We start from the raw sequence: 21,427 nt of genomic DNA, 5'->3' as shown, positions 1-21,427 counted from the left end.
AATGAAATACTAAATCTCAGTTTATATAATTTACAAACTGATGATCTCTTAAATAAAATAAAAAATATATCACAGCACATCAAATAATGTAAAAAAAAAATCATAATTTTAAATTTTGTAAAAAGTTATATATATATATATATATATATATATATATACACTTATTCTTTAATTTTTTTAACTTATGTAACTTTCATACAAGTTATTTTGTTAGTAACTTTTGGCGTTTGAAAAAAACAAAATAAAGTTTTAACGAGAAAAAAATTAATAAATAAAAAAATATATAAATGTATTTTTGTTTTAAGTTAATAAATAAAGTTTTTCTAAATTAATTTTATCCAAAATTATATTATCAATATCCTGTCATTATCTACCTAATATCATCTATCTTTTTATAGAGACAATATATTTAGACACCAACATGACACATTAAATATATTTAAATATTTACTAATATAAAAATAATATTAGACAATGTGAAAATATTTTTTTGTGTAATAAAAAGTAATGAAAAAACATATAATTGAAAGATAAACTTAAACAAATTTTTTTCTCACAAAAGAAATTAATAAATTTCACAAAAGGAAAACCAAATATATAAAATAAATATTTTCACCTCTAAAAAAAAATAGTAGGCAATTTAAGTATGACTGAGTAAATGGAAGAATAAATACATGAATCTAATTAGTTCAAGTAACATCTTAAACATTCTATAACTTGCTAAAGAACAGTTAATCAACACACTATTAATAATACCAAATAAACTCATAAACTAATAAAAAAGAAGTCAGATTAAATGATGCATAATCAATATTTGAAATTAAAATGTGACCGAATCAATTTAAACATTTCACCATTATTCTCATCAAGTAATTATATTAATTTAAATATCATACATGCAAAATAAATGTAGGATGTACTATGACTTGTTTAAATTACCCAAGAACACATGAATTTAAACTACACCAATTAGATAAGTTGAAAAAGGGAAAGATATTGTTTGGCTGAAAAAATGTAATTAAATAATACATTTAAAAATAAAAATACAATCAGTAAATTTATTGTATAATAAATTATATATAAATTTTTTAAACATATTTTAATACATGATGGATTATGTTAAATTTATTCTTACTATTACTGTTCATATCTGCACACCTGTGAAAAAAAATGGAAACACTTTTTGTTTCAATAATTTGTTAAAATGTAGGAGTCTTCAATTTTCTTTAAACTATTCAAAGGAAGGGAATGGAGGGAAAAATAGGTCTGAAAATTTGATGAAATTTGGAATCACTTTTGAAAATTTTCACAATATTAATGAATTGAGGCATCTGTGAGCAATTTTAGGAAATTTGAGTGTGTAAAGAAAGTAAATTAAGAAAAGTTCATACTAGGAAAACTTGAATCTGGTTTTGAAATTCAAAATAGCACTGGCCATGTTATCACTACCACGGTGACGGCAAGAGAGTGAGTCTCACATCCTCAAAACAGTCAGTGATATTTTGGTGAAGAGACACGTGTTGGTCTAGATGAGCGCGTAGCTTTCATTTGATCAATCTGGCAAGTATCCCAAGACAATAAAGAATCATTTGAAATATCGGTGGACAAGAATAAATATTTTTAATTATCTTATTTAATCATTTTTGTTCTGCATTATTATTTATCAACGCATCCCTTTGTGCTGCGAAAAATAATTTTTCATCCTTGATTGTTTTCCCTCTCACTCTCTCATTGGAGGGAAAACATCCAAAAGAAATTTTCGGACAGGGAAGGATATAGCTTCTCCTTCAACCACTGAACAAATCTAGGGTTTTAGCCATTTCCCTGAGCTCATTTTCTGTGAGTTGATTCTTTCTCTCTCTTTTTGTTCTTTCATCTGTTTTTTCCTGTTAAAGGAAAAGTCTCTGTTAATGCATGGGCTGCTTACTGTGAGAGAGTTCATAGCATTTGATCTTGGTACCATGTTTATATGGTGTGAGCTGGGACTTATTGAGATATCACATGCCTGTTGCCAAAACTATTATGCTTTAGGGTCTGTTTCGTTTTTAGGGTTTTGTTCTATTTCAATGGAAATGTTCGCAATTATCTGTCCCTTGTTCTGTTCTACGCTCTGCAATTTGGATACTGACAAACCAATTTATGTTGGGTAGTGGATTTGGTGTGCTTTTAGATGTTACTGGTTCCAGTCATTTCTTCTTGATAATTTTATGCTGTTCTGGGGACCTCAATAAGGAATAACTAATTCATTAAAGGCTTAGTCTGATGATATAATAGCTGTTGTAAATTAGTGTGGTTGCTTTGGAATGGATTTTGAGTGTGATCATACTTTTTTCTTTTCTGTTTTTAGTTCTGCCTGATATCAATGGTATGGATCATTGTCCCTTGCGATTAGGGGTGTGGGTTTTAAAATTGGAACTCTGAAGTTTTAAGTCATTATGAAGATTCATCCTGGTTCTTAGAAACTTACAAAAAGTGTTATTTGGTGTTGAATTTTGGATCTCAAAATGGTAGTGATTTTTGAATTTTGGTTTCTGAATGCACTGTATCCGGGTAGTCTTTCTGGAGCTGTTTTTGATGCTTTGATTGCTTTCACAAAAATTAATTAGCTCACCACATATTCTTGTTGAAGTGGATATGCAAACTAAGAAAAAAACTTCTAGGCGAAATGCCAGTCAAGAACGTGGCAGTCCTAAGGTTTCAAGATCACAGAGGAAGGTCTCTGAAAATGGAAGAGCTGCTCAAAAGAAAGTGACAGACCTAATTACGTCATCTGCTAGAAAGAATAAATCTTGTAAGTGCCATTGATGGTCTGGCAGATCTTTTCAGTTTTTTAAGATGATCTACATCATTTTTTTTTCTTTTGTCTAATTTATCATTTAATTTTATTGCTATGATTTCTGCAACATATGACTGATAACCATGTTTTTTTTTTTTTTTTTTTTTTTTTTTTTTTTTTTTAATTTGAAATATCTACTATAAATATACTATTATATCCAATACAATGTGTCTTTCCTTAAGAAACTGTGAAATTATCTGATTTTACTTCTCATCTTTGTGGTGTAACATCAGTTAGCACTCTCGAGAATAAAGCTAGAGAGCCTGTTCCATCAACAGATTTGAATTATGAATACCAGTTTATGGACAGTGGGACTTCCAATCTTTGTCTGGAAAATGATGCAGTTGATGGTGTTTCACTGGATTTTATGGTATTTTAACTATACTGCCTTTCTACTTGTCTTGGTTTGGCTGTTGTACTTTGTGTGTGTGTTTGGGTCTGCATGCTACTACATAAGTCTCTCTTTTGCTTGATAGTTGTTTTTAACCTCTCAGACTTCAACTGCATAATGGCTCAAAGTCATTTGGCAATTTATCTCAAATGTAGTATTTTAAGGTTCTCATGCACACTGAGCATGTTTAATATAAATCATTTCTGAAAATTGAAGTGATGATTTGAAGGGATTTGTTTTAAGGTTCTCATGTACACCTGGATATTGTTAGCGAATTATTTTTTTTGTTTTTCTAAATGTTTTGAAATAATGCTTCAGGGTTGTAACAATGAAGCTGCGCATCTTGAGTCTGGAACTATATTTTCTCCTGGGTTTCACTTATCCAAAAATCCTGGAGGAAAAGTTGTTGATAGAGGTAAATATCATTGTATCATTTCAATCATTCTTAGCTTTGAATTTCTTTTTCTATTTTCCATGAAATTTTCCTATATTTTGAAATTAATATTTAATCCTTTTTTTTTTTTTTTTGTTTCTATCTAGTTGATTTTATCAAAATTTTTCAGAACGAAGACCACAAGAGAATTTCTCCATGCCAAGAAATAAAATCACTACAGGAAGATACAGTAGATGGTCCTGGCAGTCAAGACTTTGACACTGCAATGGAAATAGACATGAACAATGCATCCAACTACTCTAATTCAGGGAGCTGTGGCAATCAGATGCATGCTTCAGGCACAGAAAAGGTGAATGGTTGCAATTCTGATTTTGATGGAAATGGTCTTTCCATGGAAGTTTCTGCCATATATCTTGCCATGAAAAACTCAAAGCTAGAATGTGTTGACGAGCATGGTCAGGATCCCATGTCCTCTGAAATATGCACAGAGGAGGATGAGTTCGAGGACTTTGATGATTTTGACCCATACTTATTCATAAAGACCTTACCGGACCTGTCATCAGTGGTTCCAACTTTTAGACGATTGTTGTTACCTAAGCAGACACGTAGTTGCCCTTCTACTACCCTTGTTCTGGATTTGGATGGTAAGAAAAAAAATACATGTACATTTTTAAGGGGCATGCTTACTGATAAAGTGTGCATCAGGAGCTTTTGTTTTTTTTTTCTTCCTTTTTTGGGGTTTATATATTATGGATGGTTTGTCTATCTGTTGCAAAAGAATCATGCTAGTGTTCCCTTCATTTCGGTTTTGATGTCCTCCGTTCCAATGGCCTTTTCTTATCCTTTTTTGGGTTATCTGTTATTAATTTATTGTTAGGCAATTATTTGGGTTTTGTTTTCTTATTTTACTATCATGCATTTTTTTATGTCTTTTTGTTACTCAGATCCTTTAATTAAAGTGGTTATGTGGCAGTGAACCATCCACCTTGGTGCAATATTAAGGTTGCTGCTTAGTGACTATTTTTTTGTTGGTTCTTGCTCTTTGTTGACTGTTCTTCCCTTAGTTGAAGCAGACTTTTATCCCGAAATTATCATTCTATGTGATAAGTTTGCTGGAGTCTATAGGTAGAAAGATGTTTTTTATAGTGCAAATTGTAAAAGTGGTTTATTCTTCTACCATGTGTACCAAGCTTGTTTAACTAGTCTCATTTACATTTTCTGTTATGCAAAAAGAACTAGTTGTCGAAGCTCATTTTATACCATATTTTTCCCTCTGCAGAAACTTTGGTGCATTCTACACTGGAACCATGTGAGGATGTTGACTTCACTTTTCCTATTAATTTCAATTGTGAGGAGCACATTGTCTATGTACGCTGCCGCCCTCATCTGAAAGATTTCCTTGAGAGAGTTTCTGGACTTTTCGAGATTATTATATTTACAGCCAGTCAAAGTATTTATGCTGAGCAACTTCTAAACGTTCTTGATCCAAAGCGGAAGATATTTCGCCACCGTGTATACCGTGAGTCCTGTGTTTATGTCGAGGGAAATTATCTCAAAGATTTAACAGTGCTGGGTCGTGATTTGGCACACGTTATAATAATTGACAATTCCCCACAGGTATGCTTATACGATCTATTGCCTAAGACCAAATTGATCTTCTCATGATTAACATTTGTAATGTGCTAGTTGCATATGGATAGATCTTTGTTGTGAAATCATGCTCAAACACCTCAATAGACGTGTTATGATCCCAAAGACTAGAATCTTTGATGACATAAAATTTGGTAATGACTTGTAATATAAGTTATTATCCTATTATTCATAGGAAAAAGGTAATAAACGTAGTTGTTGAAAATACCATGTTAAAGGTTTACTTACAACTTTTTCTGTTAATTTTTTTCCACCCAGGCATTTGGATTCCAGGTGGATAATGGAATACCTATTGAGAGTTGGTTTGAAGATCGTTCAGATCGAGAATTGCTTTCATTACTGCCGTTTTTGGAGAGCTTGGTTGGTGTTGAAGATGTCCGGCCACTAATTGCAAAGAAATTCAACCTGCGGGGGAAAATTGCAGCAGCCGTGCATCCTCTAAACACAAATAGAAGAGATTTCTTATCAGAATGAATTATGGGTTATAGAATATCGGGGAAGGGAAGTTATAGCATTCTTGCACTATGATTTTAACTTTAGCATTTTCTTTGTTGTTGAAATTGTAATGATATTCAAACTCTGAACCAGCAAAAAGAAAGGGGGATGATGAGAATGTAAAGCATGTGTCGAGAATAGAAACCGATTATACAAAATAACTTGTGCGGGCGGATACATGGTTCTCACTCTCCTGTTAATAAAAGTTCCCAATTATTTTTATTTAGTTTTAAGCATTTATAACGTTCATTTTTCGTTCTTCACAAATCTCCTAATGGAAAAATAATTATTATAATATTTTGTGAACTTTTTTTTTCTAATTTAATAATTTTTCTCTTTTAACTAGGTTTAAATCTATATTAGGTTTATTGTGATATCTGTTATCAAGTATAATTTGTAAAAGTAGCCATTTGCAATTGAATTTGTTATCCGATTATTAAAAAAATTAATTCTACACTAAGATATTCAATATTTAATGCGAGAAAATATGTTAAAATTTTTACTTCCAATGATAAAATTATAAGATATATTGCAAAGTCAATGGCGTCATCGAGACATTTCTGTAGCCCAAGTATGATATAGAACGAAGGAAATTAGCGTTTGCAAGGAATTCAAGATTTCTCCGTTTTCTGGCGCCAACTTGCGTGACTGTTATGATGGATAAAACGGAGGTATAGAACGAAACTCAGAAAAGAGAAAACTGAGGAGAGAGGATTTAGAATACCCTTCTCATTGCTATTCTTCATGACATATATATCTAATGGGTAATACAATTTTCTTTTATAATATTTTAATATTACACACAATAATAAATAATTAATAAAAAATATAAATGAAACATGTGTGTCAAATTGTTTGTAAAAAAAATCTGTTTGAAAATATTTTTTCCCTGTCTAATTCAGCCCTCACGTATTATCCCACCTCACTAACAGAATTATCAGAATAGGAAGAATTTTCAATTCAGCTCTTGCCTCACTTTTGATGTGATTTTAACGGCAGTGAGTGCCAACTTCTGTGGCGCTGCATCGTATCGTGGCCCCTAGCTACATCGGATTCGGCCTATAAATATCACTCCTTAGCTTTCATTCCCTCCCGCCACATTCTACATTCAAATTTTTTATAAGTGAGCACACTCTTCTCTCGGTTTTTTTCTCTGGAATTCAGATACCATGGTGAGACGAGAAGCCTCTTCTTCATATTCTTCATCTTCTTCTCCTCTGTCTTCTTCTTCTTCCTCTTACTGAGTCGGTTTCTTAATTTTCCATTTCGTTCTTGCAGGTCGTTGCGCAGAAAGTCAAGGAAGCTGAAATCACCGAGCAGGATTCACTTCTTCTCGTACTTAATTATGCGTTTTAATATAATATTTCTTAAACCATGGGCATCTGATGCTTTTACTGTTTTCGTTTGAGTTTTCTCATTGTACTTCCAATGCTGCATTTCCTTCCCTGCTTAAAATTTATTGCATTAATGTATTTTAGATTTCTTCAGTACACGTAGTTTTCAATTTTATTTAACAGTAATATTTGTTTTGTTGAACTCTGAACCTGAGATGATTTCGTTTACACTATATGTAATGTTTCCCGTTCCAAGTTTAATTTAGTTACGTCGTATGGAAAAATTTTAGATCCACATTTTACTTCAATTTGATGTGCTTTAGTAAATTTATAGTGTCTGAATCACCTCATTTTCATTATCTAATTGAAATTTCATTTGCAAGACGAGGAATCTGCTTCGAATTGCCATATTCAATATCAGTTATATCAGAGGACTATTTCCTGAGAAGTATTTCAATGATAAGTCTGTTCCTGCTTTAGGTAAAACCTGTCTAACGCTGCAGTCTTTTTCTTATAGTTTCCACATAATTTTCTAATTTTTTTTTTTGACAAGTGAATTTCATCCAAATCTATTCGTGAAATGACAGAGATGAAGATAAAAAAACTGATGCCGTTGGATGCCGAGTCTCGTAGACTAATTGATTGGATGGAGAAAGGCACGCTAGAACTATTGTCAAAATGAACTTCTAGTAGAAGATTTTGTGTTGCTTGCAATGCGTGTTTCATTTATTCTATCCTATTTCTTTTGCAGGCGTCTACGATGCCTTACAGAAGAAATATCTGAAGACGCTTCTGTTCTGTGTGTGCGAAGCAGTGGACGGACCAATGATTGAGGAATATGCATGTAAGGCTTAAGTATTTACGACATCTGATTGCACTTTTGGTTAGTGGATATGATCGAATTCGGAATTGTAGTTAAATGAATACCGCATAACTTTTTGTTTTAACAAAAGAGAGAATGACACCTAATTGTTACTCTAAGGATTGCTATGATCAAATGGAAAAATGCGGATTCTAAATTAATTTATCTCGAGATTTTGTGGAGGACTCATCAATCTTGTTTTCCGCAGTTTCCTTCAGCTATTCCGACTCTGACAACCAAGAGGTTTCAATGGACATCAACCGTACTGGAAACAAAAAAAACCGGGGGGCCTTCAAGTGTAATTCGAATACAGAAATTACTCCCCAACAGATGAGGTTGATCGCAAAAGAAAATATAATTTACATCTGTGCCGATCTTATCATGTTCACTCACAATCAAACTAATATAATTTATATTCGATAACATCTCTAGGAGTTCTGCGTGTAAAATGATCCGTACTCTGGTTCAGTTGATGAGAACTCTGGAGAAAATGCCAGATGAGGTAAGTAAATAAATTCAAAATGCTTTCCTTAATAATTTCGCATCGATATATCTTAATGCTCTAGCGTCTATTGCCTAATCTGACTTCTGCGTTATTTCCTCAGCGTACCATCCTGATGAAGCTCCTCTACTACGATGATGTGACGGTATGGTTTTTTTTTTTTTTTTTTTTTTTTATCGTAAATAGCAAATCTCAGTCACTCTTATCTCTTTTGTGAATTTCTGCATTGATCAGACTCGAATTGCTTTTTGGTCAGGTTGTTGTTTAATAGAGAATGGTTAATGACGTTGGTCATATACACGCAACTGTGAACATTTGTATACTCTGTTATGCCAAAAACAAAGCCTGATTTATTTATATACAGGGTCGGGGTGGTTTCAATATAACTATTTTTTTTTTCCTGCAGCCTGCTGATTATGAGCCTCCTTTCTTCCGGGACTGCACAGGTGAAGAAGCTTATCATCCATGGGAGAAAAATCCGTTGAAAATGGAGGTTGGGAATGTAAACAGCAAGCACTTCGTATTAGCTCTTAAGGTAATGGAAGAATATCGTGTTTACAGATAACGTTCTAAATCTACAAATGTTTTTGCCCATCATTTCCTATTAAATTTTATAGGTGAAGAGTGTACTCGACCCTTGTGAAGATGATAACGAAGGAATCCCGGACGATATGAGCAATGGCGATGATTCAATGCAACAGAATGAGTATTATGATACTGACAGTGAGGTAAATGGCATGGTGCTTGACATGGCCGAAAGTGATTGACATGTGTTTGAGACAATCGTCTAATTTAAATATGAGATTTTACAACTTTCAGGTTGATCTTACTCAAGGGAATCGATATGTAGTTGCTCCAATAGGTAACTAGTATCATTTTTCTTATTACTGCACAACTCTATTTTCTCCATTGTTTTCTTTTAACATGGACCAATGAAAACAGATAAGCAGCAAGAACAGGAAGACAATGGCACGATTGATGAAGGTAAATTTTATCATTATGCTTGTTTATATATACTCAACCCGGAGGAATCATATTTTATGTGTCTTTGTTAGTTGACAAAGTGAATAAGTTCTTATTTTTGTAGCTCTTTAAAACTGTTAATTCAGTTATTAGCCTGTAACTCTGAATATTTAATGATCTATATTCTGTTCAGACAATACACAGGATCCGGTGGAAGATGAGCAACAGCGGGTCCGGGTCAAGGAGTGGATCAACTGTTGCCACCGTGACACCATTGAACTTACTGATGTTCTATCGAATTTTCCAGACATCTCCGTGGTACTTATTTCCCCCCATGAATATTATAACACTATTATGCTTTTTCGCTGGCCATTATTGTATCTAACTACAAATTTTAGTTTATTTTCACATCTTCTGTAAAAAATAATATCAATTGAATTGTTTTACTTTCAGGTTCTAACTGAAGGTATGAACGTTAATCATGCTCGACTGTTCGCAGATTTTATCATTGCAAGCTTTATTTATCTTTTCCTTGATTGTCATTGGTTCTTTAGAGATCATGGATAAGTTTGTTGAGGAAGGTGTGGTGTCGAAGATAGGGAAGGAATCCTACGCCATTAACAAGGACAAGGTTGACTTTTTTTCTCAATTGACCTTTGACCTTTACCCTTACCTTTTTTTCCTTGTTCAATTACTCCATTCCCTTATCAACCCCTTTCTGATGAAATTGCAACGTCAGAACCTTGAATATGAGTTCGCCATTGTGAAAGAAGAAATCGACGGTCAGCTTCCTAAAGTTTTTGACAGAGCTTTGCCAGTTGAAGATCGCTTATACATGAAAGTAAGTTTTTATTTTTCCTTATATTTTTTCGTGTTTCCTATGAGGATCTTTGGCTCTTTTGCTGACTTGTAATTTGTACAACGTGTGTTCACAATGAATGATCTATAGCTCAGGTACAGCAGAGTTGTTTCTTTGGGCTTAAGTAAAGTACCTCTTAATTAATACCGATTTGAAATGAATTGAGCAAGATGCTGCTAGTATTTAGTATCATAGCAAATACTAAAGGCGTTACTTAATGTGAACTATCTCTATCTTTCAAAACACCATGTATCATCTGAAGATGGAAGGATGGAGTTTCTTGTCTAATCTGTACAGTACACGAATTATTATCACGGACCTCTTAAATTGTTGACTTATCACAGTAGTTGTTTACTCAAATGACAGTTTCTTTACGTTATAATATATCCTAACTTATGAGTAAATATCGCAGGCTCTCTATCATGCTCTTCCGATGACGCACGTGTCAATCAGTAAGCTTCAAAGTTTGCTTGAGGGAGAAGTAAACCAGACGGCAGCTCGAAAGATAATTGATAAAATGGTGCGGGATGGGTTTGTCGAACCCAAAGGCAGCAAAAGATTAGGTATCAAATTGAGTGCGTATTTTTTTCTGCATGTTATACGCGAGTATTTGATGTGATTTAGGCGCATTCTTTTTCTGGGACCAAAAACACATTAGATAATAATCATTCTGATTTGTTTGTCTGTTTTTTTTCGGGTTCCTTTTCGTGGCTGCTGTGCCTCAGGGAAACGTGTTATCCATTCTGAGTTGACTGAAAGGAAATTCATTGAAGTCCAGAAAGCTCTAAGTGCTACGGAAGCTATGGTAACAACTACCGAGTATCTGTGGTTTATATCACCATTTTTTCCATGCATGTTAACAAATTTCACGTTTGTAAATTTCACAGGATGTCGATCACTGTGAACCAAATAGCAAGTCCAAATTAACTGATTTTCGTTTAAATGGTAACAGATTAAGGCCGTTAATGTTTTTACATTCCGATTCCGTAGATGTTCGATATTAGAACTTTATCATCTGTTTATGCATAAAATAAAAGAGTTTGTGAGAAGTGGAGATATGGAGGTCTTCTATAGTAGCTTTCTTTCTAAAAAGACTCTATAGTCAACTTAAACCATCTTGTTCTTTCTTGTTGATCAGGAAACAACCATGACGTGTCTACATGTGGGGTTCTTCACTCCATTGGATCAGATCTAACCCGAATGAAAGTGACATCTGAGACAAACTATACTGACTCCGGGAATGGACAGAAAGCAACAAAGGCAAAAGAGCCCGGAAACACCCCCATAAGCAGGGTTGAGGCTCGTTATATTGATTAAATTTCCATTTTCTTATAGTCGAATATTGTGTACATACAACTTACGTAAGCTATTTTGAAATTGTACAGCCAGTTATTTCAAGAGAGAGTTTCGCGATAGGCAAAGAGAATGGAAGAACACACGGAATTGCAAATCAAGGGGACGAAGGTGATACAATTATATGCAGTAAGTCTTCCCAAGAGAAACGGTCAAGGAAAACTAGCGCGGTATGTTGTGGCTTCTTTATACCTTACACAGTGATATTATATTTTCTTTCTTTGATTTGGACATGTCAGTAGCCTGAAAGTAATTTTCTTCTTTTGCTACTTTTACTCTTTTGTAGGTGAAGGAGCCTATCCATCAAAATATAAAGCGACAGAGATCCGAGGTCCTGTGAACCTGAATTTGGACCCACTCAGTATTCGTGGATAATTCAGTTACAGAAACAAACTTGTACACGCCTTCGGCACTATCATGTATGGCGTATAAAATAAATATTTGGTAGTAGCAGTTGATGCAATGACTTCATAGAAATCCCAATGGCCTGCTTTCTAGCCCACTGTTTTTCATAATTTGTTCACGTCAAATACTAAGTAATGATATGTAAATTACTTTTAAATACAGATACTTAATTCATATTCTTTATCTTCTTTCCGTCACATACACAAAAAGAAAACCTCTTTTATATTCTTATCTCATTATATTTATTTGTTTGTTTCGTTTAAGTCAAATTGATGAGATGTGATCATAAATTATTTTTATTGCTATTGGTACGTTGTATTTCTTACAAATTTTATTTGGTGAAAGTTGTCCACTACATTTCCTGATCTTTATTCAGTCGTTACCTCGTTCCATTTCATTTAGAAGATGTAGATTTAGTTTTTTTTTTTTTTTTTTTTTTATCGAATACTTATCATCTCTAACTAGAAACACTAAATCCATTGAAATTTTAGGAAGGTATGATTGGAACAATGGCCTCATAAGAACTTCAAATTGACGGCCCGAGTTCAGATAAAAAATACAATTTGGAGAAATAAGTTAGAAACTTATATAATATGTAATTTGAATGTTGATAATTATAACATGTGACATATTGTCATCTCTATTCAATTTAAAAATTGTTAAAGGTCAGTTTAGTGATTACATTTCATGTTTTGGAATGGAACACATTTTTAATTTTTTTTTTCATTTTAGATTAATATTGGATTTTTTTTTGTGATTAATTAATTTTAACATAAATCTACTTTGTTGGATAAATATTGACTTAAAATGTCTTACATTTGGGATAAAATTAATTACTTAGTATTATGATATGAACTTATATATTAATCTATCCATCCCAATATCATTAAAAATTTATCTTGCATGACTTGCAGATCGCTTGTGTAAAAGCCTATTTTAGAGTATTTATTCTCATAACGTTTAAGTTAATTTTATTTTAAATAACAGAAGTAAAACATAATTTTTAAATTTTTAAAAACAAAAATAACACCAAATTTAAAGGTGTGCAAAAATATTTGAACCATATAAAATAACTTTAATTTTCCTAAATATCAATTGCTTTATAAGTTTCCAACTAAGTTATTGATTGATTTGACTGGTTTGTGGTCAGTTTGTGAGTCTTGACATAAATGTAGATCCCGGTCGCTCCACTCCGAAGAAGGTTCTCAATTAGCAACGAAGTGCCACGTGGCTTCTGGAAATAGCCAGTTTGGCCTAGAGAGATCCCAAGGAGTCGGTCCGAACGTAGACCCCACCCTTTGCTTGACGAACACAGAGACGTGTGCTTTTGATTCTGATGTGCCATGCGATGAGATTTAGATGCGCATAATATAAGGTGCCCTTCCATTACCCATTTAAACCAATTGCCATCAAACAAAGTTGAAGCTTTTCTCTCCGACACCGTCATCTCTGTCCATCCTGTGAGTCATTTTCAGTTATTATTGTTTCATTTTTCTTCCTCCATTCTTTTCTGTAAAACATAATTGAACTCTCCACTTCTTAAATTTTAGTACCGATTCAGTTCTGACACGTACAAATCAATGGCCAAGACCGAGGTTAGTTGTCTTCTGATTTTTTTTCGTCCATGGTGTTTGAGATTGCAAATATTGTAGTGTAAGTAATTAATTTGAGATTCTACTTTTTTTCCTGCAGTTGGAGGTAACGATTGACAGGAAGAACAAAGACCTAAAGCACCTGGGGTTTGTGAGGATTGCTGCTATTCAAACCTTTGTGTTTGTGTCAAATCTGTATGAGTACGCAAAGCAAAATTCTGGGCCTTTGAGATCTCCTGTTGGAACGGTGGAAAACACTGTAACCACCGTTCTTGGTCCAGTATGCAACAAGTTCAAGGGCTTCCCTGATGATGTCCTGGTTTTCGTTGACAAAAAGGTAATTTTTTTTATTCCTTTACCCCTTTCTCATTTCACATGTACGCGTTAAGTTAAAATGCGTTGTTTTATTTGAACGGTTTTTATAATCTTTCTGGTTTCTCTCGTGGATCTGATGATAAGGGTGATGGCAAAATTGGGAGAATGGTTGTTAATGATTCATACCCTGCTTGTAATAATCAATTGGCCTATTACTTTCGATCTTGATCATCAGATGTGTTTCTTGAATAGCCAATAAGGAAGCGGTTGCTGCCTGCAGATAAAAAGTAGATTGTGTTAGTGGGTAGGTATTACCTTATGAAGACATAAATAAAAGGTTGGAAATCAATAACTTAGTTATGTTGGCCAAACTTTTGATTTAATGGTGGTGGAAAGGTTAAACATCTCATGAGGAGGAGTTTCCTTGATTGATTGGCCTACTATTTGAAGTGAAGATTGACTTAATGATGCTGGAAAGGTTTAACTCTTCGCAAATTGCTGTTTTTCTTCAGTACAACTTATACGCAGTTTGTTAGGTGTTATTTCTAAAAGCTCCTCGATAAGAATTGGGATTTCTCTGCTTTAATCTGAATCCTAAAGGCTTGAAATAAAGGATTGTTTGTTCTTTGTACCTTGTACACTTGAGATTCCATGTTAATGTTTGGCAGACATTGTTAATTTATTGATCTAATTAACATAAGATTTGGACAGGTGGATGAAGCTACACAGAAGTTCGATGAGCATGCTCCTCCTGTTGCTAAGCACCTCGCGAATATAGCCAAAAGTTTGATTCAGAAAGTGGCAAACGAGGCAGGGAAAGTTGCTGGTGAAGCTCAATCCGGGGGGCCAAGAGCAGCTGTGCATTATGTGGCTACAGAGTCAAAGCATTTTGTGTTGATAAATTCAGTTAAGTTGTGGAATGGACTCAACCACTATCCACCATTCCATGCATTGGCAGAGATGGCAGTTCCCACTGCTGCTCACTGGTCAGAGAAGTACAACCATGTGATCAAGGGCATGACTCAAAAGGGTTACTGTTTCATTGGGTATCTACCGTTGATTCCCATTGATGAGATTGCGAAAGCATTTAAACAGTGTCAGGGGAACTTGAAAGGAGATGATGCAGCCTATGTTGAAAAGAGCTCAGAATCATCATCTGATTCTGATTAAGTTGAGCTTTACGTCTTCAAAACATTTGCTTCTGAGTGACCTTGTTTCTGTGGGTTGAAACATTCTAGGCCATGTGGTGGTAGTGACTAGTGACTAGTGACTAGCACTATTGAAGTTGGTAAGACTTGGTAAGACTGTATAACTAATCCATGTAGAAGATAGGGTTTATGTAAATGGTCTGAATAATGCTCATAAACTGTGTTTCCTCCTTCTATATGCAGATAAAATGTCATTCCTCCTCAGACTCTTCAATTTGATTTCTTTGAGTGGAACCGCTAAAATTGACATAGCTTTTGGTTTTTTATCATTCCTTGTACGACTCGCTAATCAATTCTTAAAAGATAAATATATCTCAACAAATCTTCGTTCTTGTTGCGTCTTTACCCACTGAAACCATATACACATGTTCATCATTTCTATCTCCACATCTATATTGGACCGTTTGTTTTAACTTTCTTTCTATTTTATCAAAACAGAAAACAGTTATTATCGGCTTCTACTTTTGGTAATTGAAATTTAAAAATATAAACATTATTAAAAGAATCTTATTTACCCTACAAGCTATAAGTATAGAGATGACATTAAGAAAAAGTAAACAAAAAAATTCCGTAAAACGTAATCAGTAAAGAATTTATTAATAGAGTGATTAGTTTAAATAATTATGCTGATGTCCCACAAATTATCATTGAGAAACTACTATATTTATTCAGTGTGAAGAATCATCCACCAATATTGAAAAACATGTATCGATTTCAATTACTGTTAGAAAGAGATCCATTTCAAGAAATAAAAAAAAAAACATCATATAGTTAAAGATATGTTCTGACAAAAAAAAATTTCTTTTTGTCAAACACGTCTTACCATAAATATACACTAATGAGATATATTTAACGGAAATATTTCAATGGAGTCATAAAATTCCTCTGAAAATATTTTTAACAATTATATAATATATAGGTTTATGTAGTTAGAAACAAATGTGAAATTTTAGAAATGGATTTTTTTTTTCATCGTTTTATTAATATTTGTCGGTGGCTTGTGTGTGGATGATGTTTTATTGGTACAATGGACTTGTTAGTAGAGATGTGTCCATCACCAACTTTTTGTTATAATATTATAACTTTTGTGTATTATTCCAGTTATTTATTCTTTTAATGCCTTTTCTTTATTTTGTTTCTTCTTTGTTAAATAGTATTGTGACTAAAGAAAATGATATTAAAATAATAGAAAGAAATATAGACTTAGGTTACCAATAGAAATGAACATTCACAGTAAAATTATGAGTTTAAAAGGTTGGATCTAAATATCGATTGGATCAAGAATAAATTAATAAAAGATAGTAAATAAATAATACAAAAAAGCACCATTTCCAGCAAAACAATAAAAAAAAGGCATGAACTATGATCAAGATATTTCTATAAAGGAAAATGGTTGAAAAAAAATTACGTTTCATGAACAAAATATTGCCACGTGTGGATCTAATTTAGCATTTTATATGGCTCTTAATACACCAAATGAATATTTCCAGTAGCATTAACTGGCTTCAGTTAAGACATAGACTAAAATAACCGACAGATTAAAGACTTGGTGTTATATTAGATATCCAAACATTGTCTTAGTTTTGGAAAATGAAAATAGAAATTGTAATAATGGGCCTAATCGAAGTGGGCCTGGACCACCATAGATATGTGTAGCTTTTAAATGAGCGTAAATATATATATGTTCATAATGAGTGGCTCTCCCACCACACCCTCACACGACAATATTTAATTCTCATAAATTCACTTCTTTTTTCTAAAATGCGCATCAAACACTGTATGTGAAAAGACACATAACCCCCCCTCAACTCAACCGCCAAAATTGAATTGCATCCCTCTTTTCTCTTCCACCACAAAAACCTAATTAATATTTTTCTTTATTAAAAAATATAATTATATTGTCAAATAACTGTTTAACTTCCCATGTTGGCAAACGCCAAATTGAAAAACTATTATTTAAAACCGAAACGAGAGTTAAGATAAAAACTGTTTTTTTTTTTTAATGAAGAAAAAGTGATTCTAGGATTCCAAGTGCTATTATTAATATTCCAGCACTCTTACTTTCCAGTTTTTTTTTTTTTTGTATGCAATTATAGAAGAATATCTCGAAAATCTTTCCTAAAGAAGATTGATAGCTCTTTGAAACAGCAAGTGAAAAATAATTATCGAGAAAAGAATCGGTGCAATCAAGTGTTTGGCACATTTTATTGTCAGTTGTCATAATCACTTTCATAAATGGTGGAAATCGGTGTTCTGAGGGAGGCAAGATTGTAAAACCCAACTCCACTTGTCGTACCCTTTTTGACCTCTTTTCTACCACTCATTGTCATTCTTCTTATGTGCATTCTGCAAACCTCGTTTACTTTTCTTCTCTCAGATCTCATTTCAATTTTCAAAAGCTTTTTTTTATAAGAGACTTACTTTAATAAAAATAACAATAAAAATTCATATATCTTAATTTATTAATTATATTAAAACAAAAAAGTATCTCCTTTTTTTGTTTTTAAGGAGTACTAATCAAGGTTCCACTGCCGTAATACTATACAATATTAAAAGTGAAAGGAAGTAAAACTCTGTCATTGAAGTTTGCATTTTGCATATCCAAGGTAATAAATGAGAGTTTTTTTTTTCTTCCCATTTCACCCCAAATGAAAAAAATAGATTCTTACCCCTTCATTCAAACTTCCAGACAGGCTTTGTCCTAACGTTTAATTTAATCTAACTATTTGCCATCATTACGGCGTCGCCGCCGCCGTCCTCGCCGGCGACTTCTTCCCCGTCGTCATTGAGCCACCTCTCAACGGGAGCACATTCTGCCTTGTGCCGGAATTTCCAATCAAGCGCCTGACACGCGCGCGAGCAATAATTCACCACGCCGCAAACTGAACACCTCCGGAACTCGTGCCTCCTAGTCTCGGGTCGTCCGCAACCCGAATGTGAACACAGTCTCATACCCGGACCCAGTGACCCGCTCCGAATTTCAAACCACTCCGACAAAAACTTACTCGCCGGATGAGTCTCCGACGCCGGCACGTTGCAACCGTAATCACTCAACAGTGGACAACCCGTCCCGGTCCCAAAACGGAGTCGAGGGTGCGGTACTGGGAGGTTCCACGGAATCACCCATGGACGCTTATTGCTCGAGCCGGAGAGCACGGCGGCGAGTTCACGCGCGTTGGCTTGCAACAAAAAACGTCGACCTTCCGCTACGTTCTGCTTAACGCCGTAACCGTCTTGCAAACAATGACCCAGCTCTCGCAGCGCGTCGATGTGACCGAGAAAAGCCGCGCGTGCGCAGAGGGCCACTCCGGCACGAAGGTCCTTGTCGTTTTTTGTACCGCCGCTTCCGTTGAACTGTATCACCGCAAGAGAATACAGCGCCGGCGCGTGAGAATTCATAGCCGCCTTCGCCATGAGCGACGCGCCACTCCCTCTGTTTTGCAGACAATAAAACCGAATCTGCAAGCAGATAACATTCCAAGACTAAAACTTTCGTCCAACATTTTAAAATAATTTAAATAAAAGGAAAAAACAATGAGATTTCTTTAACGGTATATGTTAACGAACCATGCCGAGAGTGTAAGAGGCTTCGATGTTTCCGGCATCGGCACAGTGTTTGAGGAAACGGTGAACAGAATCACACCAATTTTGGGGTTTGACTGAGAATGTTTTGTGGGATGCTTTTGATAACACGAGAGAGTGAAGGCCTAGAGAGTTTAGTCTCTTGCACCTGTTCAGTTTCACCAAATACATTCAAAACATAAACTTTTTTGTTCTTTTGAAGTGATTGAGAAAAGTGAGTACATACGTTACTAAGACATTGATAAAATCTGAGGGTGAAGATGCTGTGGCACTGAGCTTGCAGAGGATAGAGAGGAGAAGATCGTCCGGCAAAGATTCGAAGAAGTCAGAGGTTTTATCCGGCGATGTTTTTTGTCTTTTGGAAGGGAACGGCATGTCTGAAGACATGGTTGGAAATGGCAGAAAAGAGATGAAAGATAAGAAAGAACTCTGTTTGTTGGCATAATATGTCAAAGTTAAATCTATTTATGTGCGTGGGTGCGCTCTTCCATGTATACTTGCTACACCTCTGAATATTTCTTATAGTAAAAATTAAATTAAAATTTTATTAAATTTAATTTATATTATATATTTTTTAATTTCATTTTAAAAATTTATAAAAAAATTTAAATGTTTATGAATATATATTACTAATTTTTAACTACAAACTTAATCATCAAAACAACCCCTGAATTCTCGTTTTCATGGTCAAACTGCGTTGACTCAGACCATCTTGCATGATACGGCATACTGCGTTTTGATCCACATGAGAATGTACGTTTCTAATTTATAAAAATACAGAAATTGCATTTTATTTTTCTCTCAACTAGAATTGCTGATATTTAAAACTACCCTATTTGAATAAAATTAATATAATGGCAATAAGATTAATGTAAAAAATAACATTTATTTTTCTAACCATCAGTAAGACACTTCATTTCAAAAATTAGGGTAAACTTTGATGACATATACTTTGAATGAAAATTGATCCTTTGATTCGTTGCGATCTTGTTTGATTTCATTCCAACAAACAATAAACATCCGTACCATGTTGTTGTGTTATGAGTGTCTGTGGTAAGGAAGAACATGTCTTGTGATAAACAGAGTCAAAGATTGCGAATAAATGGTGTAAGTGATTATGGACAAAATCATACATTCCATAAAAAATGTTGTGGCATCATGCATCCAGATAATTTCCTGCTAATTACCACAATTTAACCCCATATTTTATTATTTATTTTCTCTATTTATTGATCCATTATTTTCAGAAACCATTATTATAAGTGCACTGAAATAAAATAAGATTATATGTGTAATCTTACTGAATAAATTTTTCCCTTTCAACTTAATTATAAATAACACTAACTTTTCATAACATTATACTATCTAGTGTTGTTGTAATATTTGGCACTAATGTAGTCTAATTTAATACAACATTAAAAAAATCGTCTAACAAAAATATACATATTGTAAATAACTGATTAAATATATTTTATAATAACCAATGATTATAATTCAAGTGATAATACAATATTTAATGTCGCCACAGAATTCATAATACAGCATTTAACATTTACTTTTTTTTTTACTCTCGTCTTATTTAGCATTTGACTTTGACTTTTACTAAATTTTTTTAATATTAACACCTATCTACATTATATGGGAATAACTTTTAAACAGAATTTTTTTATTTAATGTGTTTAATATCTAAAGTTACTAATTAAAAATTATAAATTTAATAACAATACATTAACAATAAATAAAAAAATAACTGTTTATAAATGAAATATCAAATTCAGATTTGAAATGCTTCTTTGATGGGTAATTTCTCCGTTGCAAATAAAAACCAATCATTTATGAGTGAAATATCAAACTAACAATATGAAATGTATCGTTAATATATATTTTCTCCTATGCAAAATTCTTGTTGATTTAACATTTTTTTATTTGACTGTTATTTTCTAAAAGCACTTTTTGTCATATATATATATATATATATATATATATATATATATATATATATATATATATATATATATATATATATATATATATATATATAAATAAGAAACAAAAGTTACCTATAATAAAACTGTAGAAATTATTTAAATTTGTAACATCCCAAAAATACGCCTAAGACATATCAATTGGATGCAACATGTTATAATAATGTAAAGCAGTTAGGAGTAGAAATTCAGATGAAATATATATATAATACAGTCATCCAAAATACAAAAGAAGGGCTAAAGCTCTACTTATAGCATAGAGCCTTTCAAAAAGAAGAAAAGGAAAGAATACCAAGTTATATACAATAGATAATAACTAAACTATACTACTCTGCAGCATCTGCAGTATCTGGAACGTCTAGGACATCTAGAATCTGCTCCAGAGGGGCCTCTCCTGCCTCTGCTCACATCCATTATGGATGATCATTGCAAAAGAAAACAAGCACATACAAAACAGGCAGCAAACAAAGCAAGGGTAAGCTAGTATTCAAAACCATACAAGTTCAGTACATTTTTAATANACAGCGTATATAAACAACCACAAATCAAACATATAATTTCCTAATTGACCTAGACTCGTCCGGACTAGGAATGTATATAGAGCTGGGGCGGGTTGTGCACTTGTGGTGGACTCTACTGCTTTGCAAAGCCATTGCCGAGGGGTTTCACCCGACCACACACAAGGCGAGTCCGTTACCGCG

The 21,427-nt window shown here is 33.5% G+C and overlaps 4 protein-coding genes across 7 annotated transcripts; 3 read left to right on the top strand and 1 right to left on the bottom strand.

Moving 5' to 3' along the window:
• The first annotated feature begins 1,667 nt into the window (after positions 1-1,667).
• LOC106756063 (CTD small phosphatase-like protein 2) lies at positions 1,668-5,992 on the top strand. 3 transcript variants are annotated; one of them, XM_014638318.2, is made up of 7 exons: positions 1,668-1,839; positions 2,607-2,791; positions 3,070-3,206; positions 3,546-3,642; positions 3,768-4,265; positions 4,901-5,238; positions 5,530-5,992. In XM_014638318.2, the coding sequence occupies exons 2-7, from the start codon at positions 2,635-2,637 to the stop codon at positions 5,743-5,745; spliced, it is 1,443 nt and encodes a 480-aa protein (XP_014493804.1). In that variant the 5' UTR covers positions 1,668-1,839; positions 2,607-2,634; the 3' UTR covers positions 5,746-5,992. The 3 variants fall into 3 exon arrangements, with proteins under 3 accessions (XP_014493804.1, XP_022634531.1, XP_014493803.1); XM_022778810.1 differs by having other exon boundaries at positions 1,669-1,839; positions 2,661-2,791; XM_014638317.2 differs by having other exon boundaries at positions 1,669-1,839; positions 2,630-2,791.
• A 785-nt stretch (positions 5,993-6,777) lies between these two features.
• LOC106756066 (meiosis-specific protein ASY1) lies at positions 6,778-12,234 on the top strand. The gene is made up of 22 exons (XM_014638321.2): positions 6,778-6,938; positions 7,045-7,101; positions 7,484-7,580; positions 7,688-7,756; positions 7,852-7,944; positions 8,171-8,297; positions 8,395-8,464; positions 8,568-8,609; positions 8,871-8,999; positions 9,082-9,192; positions 9,284-9,326; positions 9,407-9,448; positions 9,621-9,745; positions 9,881-9,893; positions 9,982-10,058; positions 10,167-10,268; positions 10,699-10,849; positions 11,012-11,091; positions 11,174-11,231; positions 11,425-11,579; positions 11,672-11,809; positions 11,926-12,234. Exons 1-22 carry the CDS (start codon positions 6,936-6,938, stop codon positions 11,977-11,979), a joined length of 1,836 nt encoding a protein of 611 aa, XP_014493807.1. The 5' UTR covers positions 6,778-6,935; the 3' UTR covers positions 11,980-12,234.
• A 1,115-nt stretch (positions 12,235-13,349) lies between these two features.
• On the top strand, positions 13,350-15,492 carry LOC106756065 (REF/SRPP-like protein At1g67360). Of its 2 annotated transcripts, XR_002667272.1 has the most exons (5): positions 13,350-13,504; positions 13,595-13,639; positions 13,737-13,973; positions 14,663-15,249; positions 15,343-15,492. XR_002667272.1 is itself a non-coding variant. In XM_014638320.2 (4 exons), exons 2-4 carry the CDS (start codon positions 13,625-13,627, stop codon positions 15,119-15,121), a joined length of 711 nt encoding a protein of 236 aa, XP_014493806.1. In that variant the 5' UTR covers positions 13,350-13,504; positions 13,595-13,624; the 3' UTR covers positions 15,122-15,423. The 2 variants fall into 2 exon arrangements, 1 of the variants encoding a protein (XP_014493806.1); XM_014638320.2 differs by having other exon boundaries at positions 14,663-15,423.
• A 2,216-nt stretch (positions 15,493-17,708) lies between these two features.
• On the bottom strand, positions 17,709-19,201 carry LOC106756064 (F-box protein At1g67340). The gene is made up of 3 exons (XM_014638319.2): positions 18,968-19,201; positions 18,727-18,889; positions 17,709-18,618 (listed from the first exon to the last, which is right to left on the bottom strand). The coding sequence occupies exons 1-3, from the start codon at positions 19,126-19,128 to the stop codon at positions 17,878-17,880; spliced, it is 1,065 nt and encodes a 354-aa protein (XP_014493805.1). The 5' UTR covers positions 19,129-19,201; the 3' UTR covers positions 17,709-17,877.
• Between the last annotated feature and the right edge of the window lie 2,226 nt (positions 19,202-21,427).

Source organism: Vigna radiata, chromosome 2, assembly GCF_000741045.1.
Source record: "Vigna radiata var. radiata cultivar VC1973A chromosome 2, Vradiata_ver6, whole genome shotgun sequence".
Classification (NCBI taxonomy): Eukaryota; Viridiplantae; Streptophyta; class Magnoliopsida; order Fabales; family Fabaceae; genus Vigna; species Vigna radiata.
The sequence above is the reverse complement of the archived record's forward strand: the minus strand, read 5'-3'. Positions and strand labels throughout refer to the sequence as shown.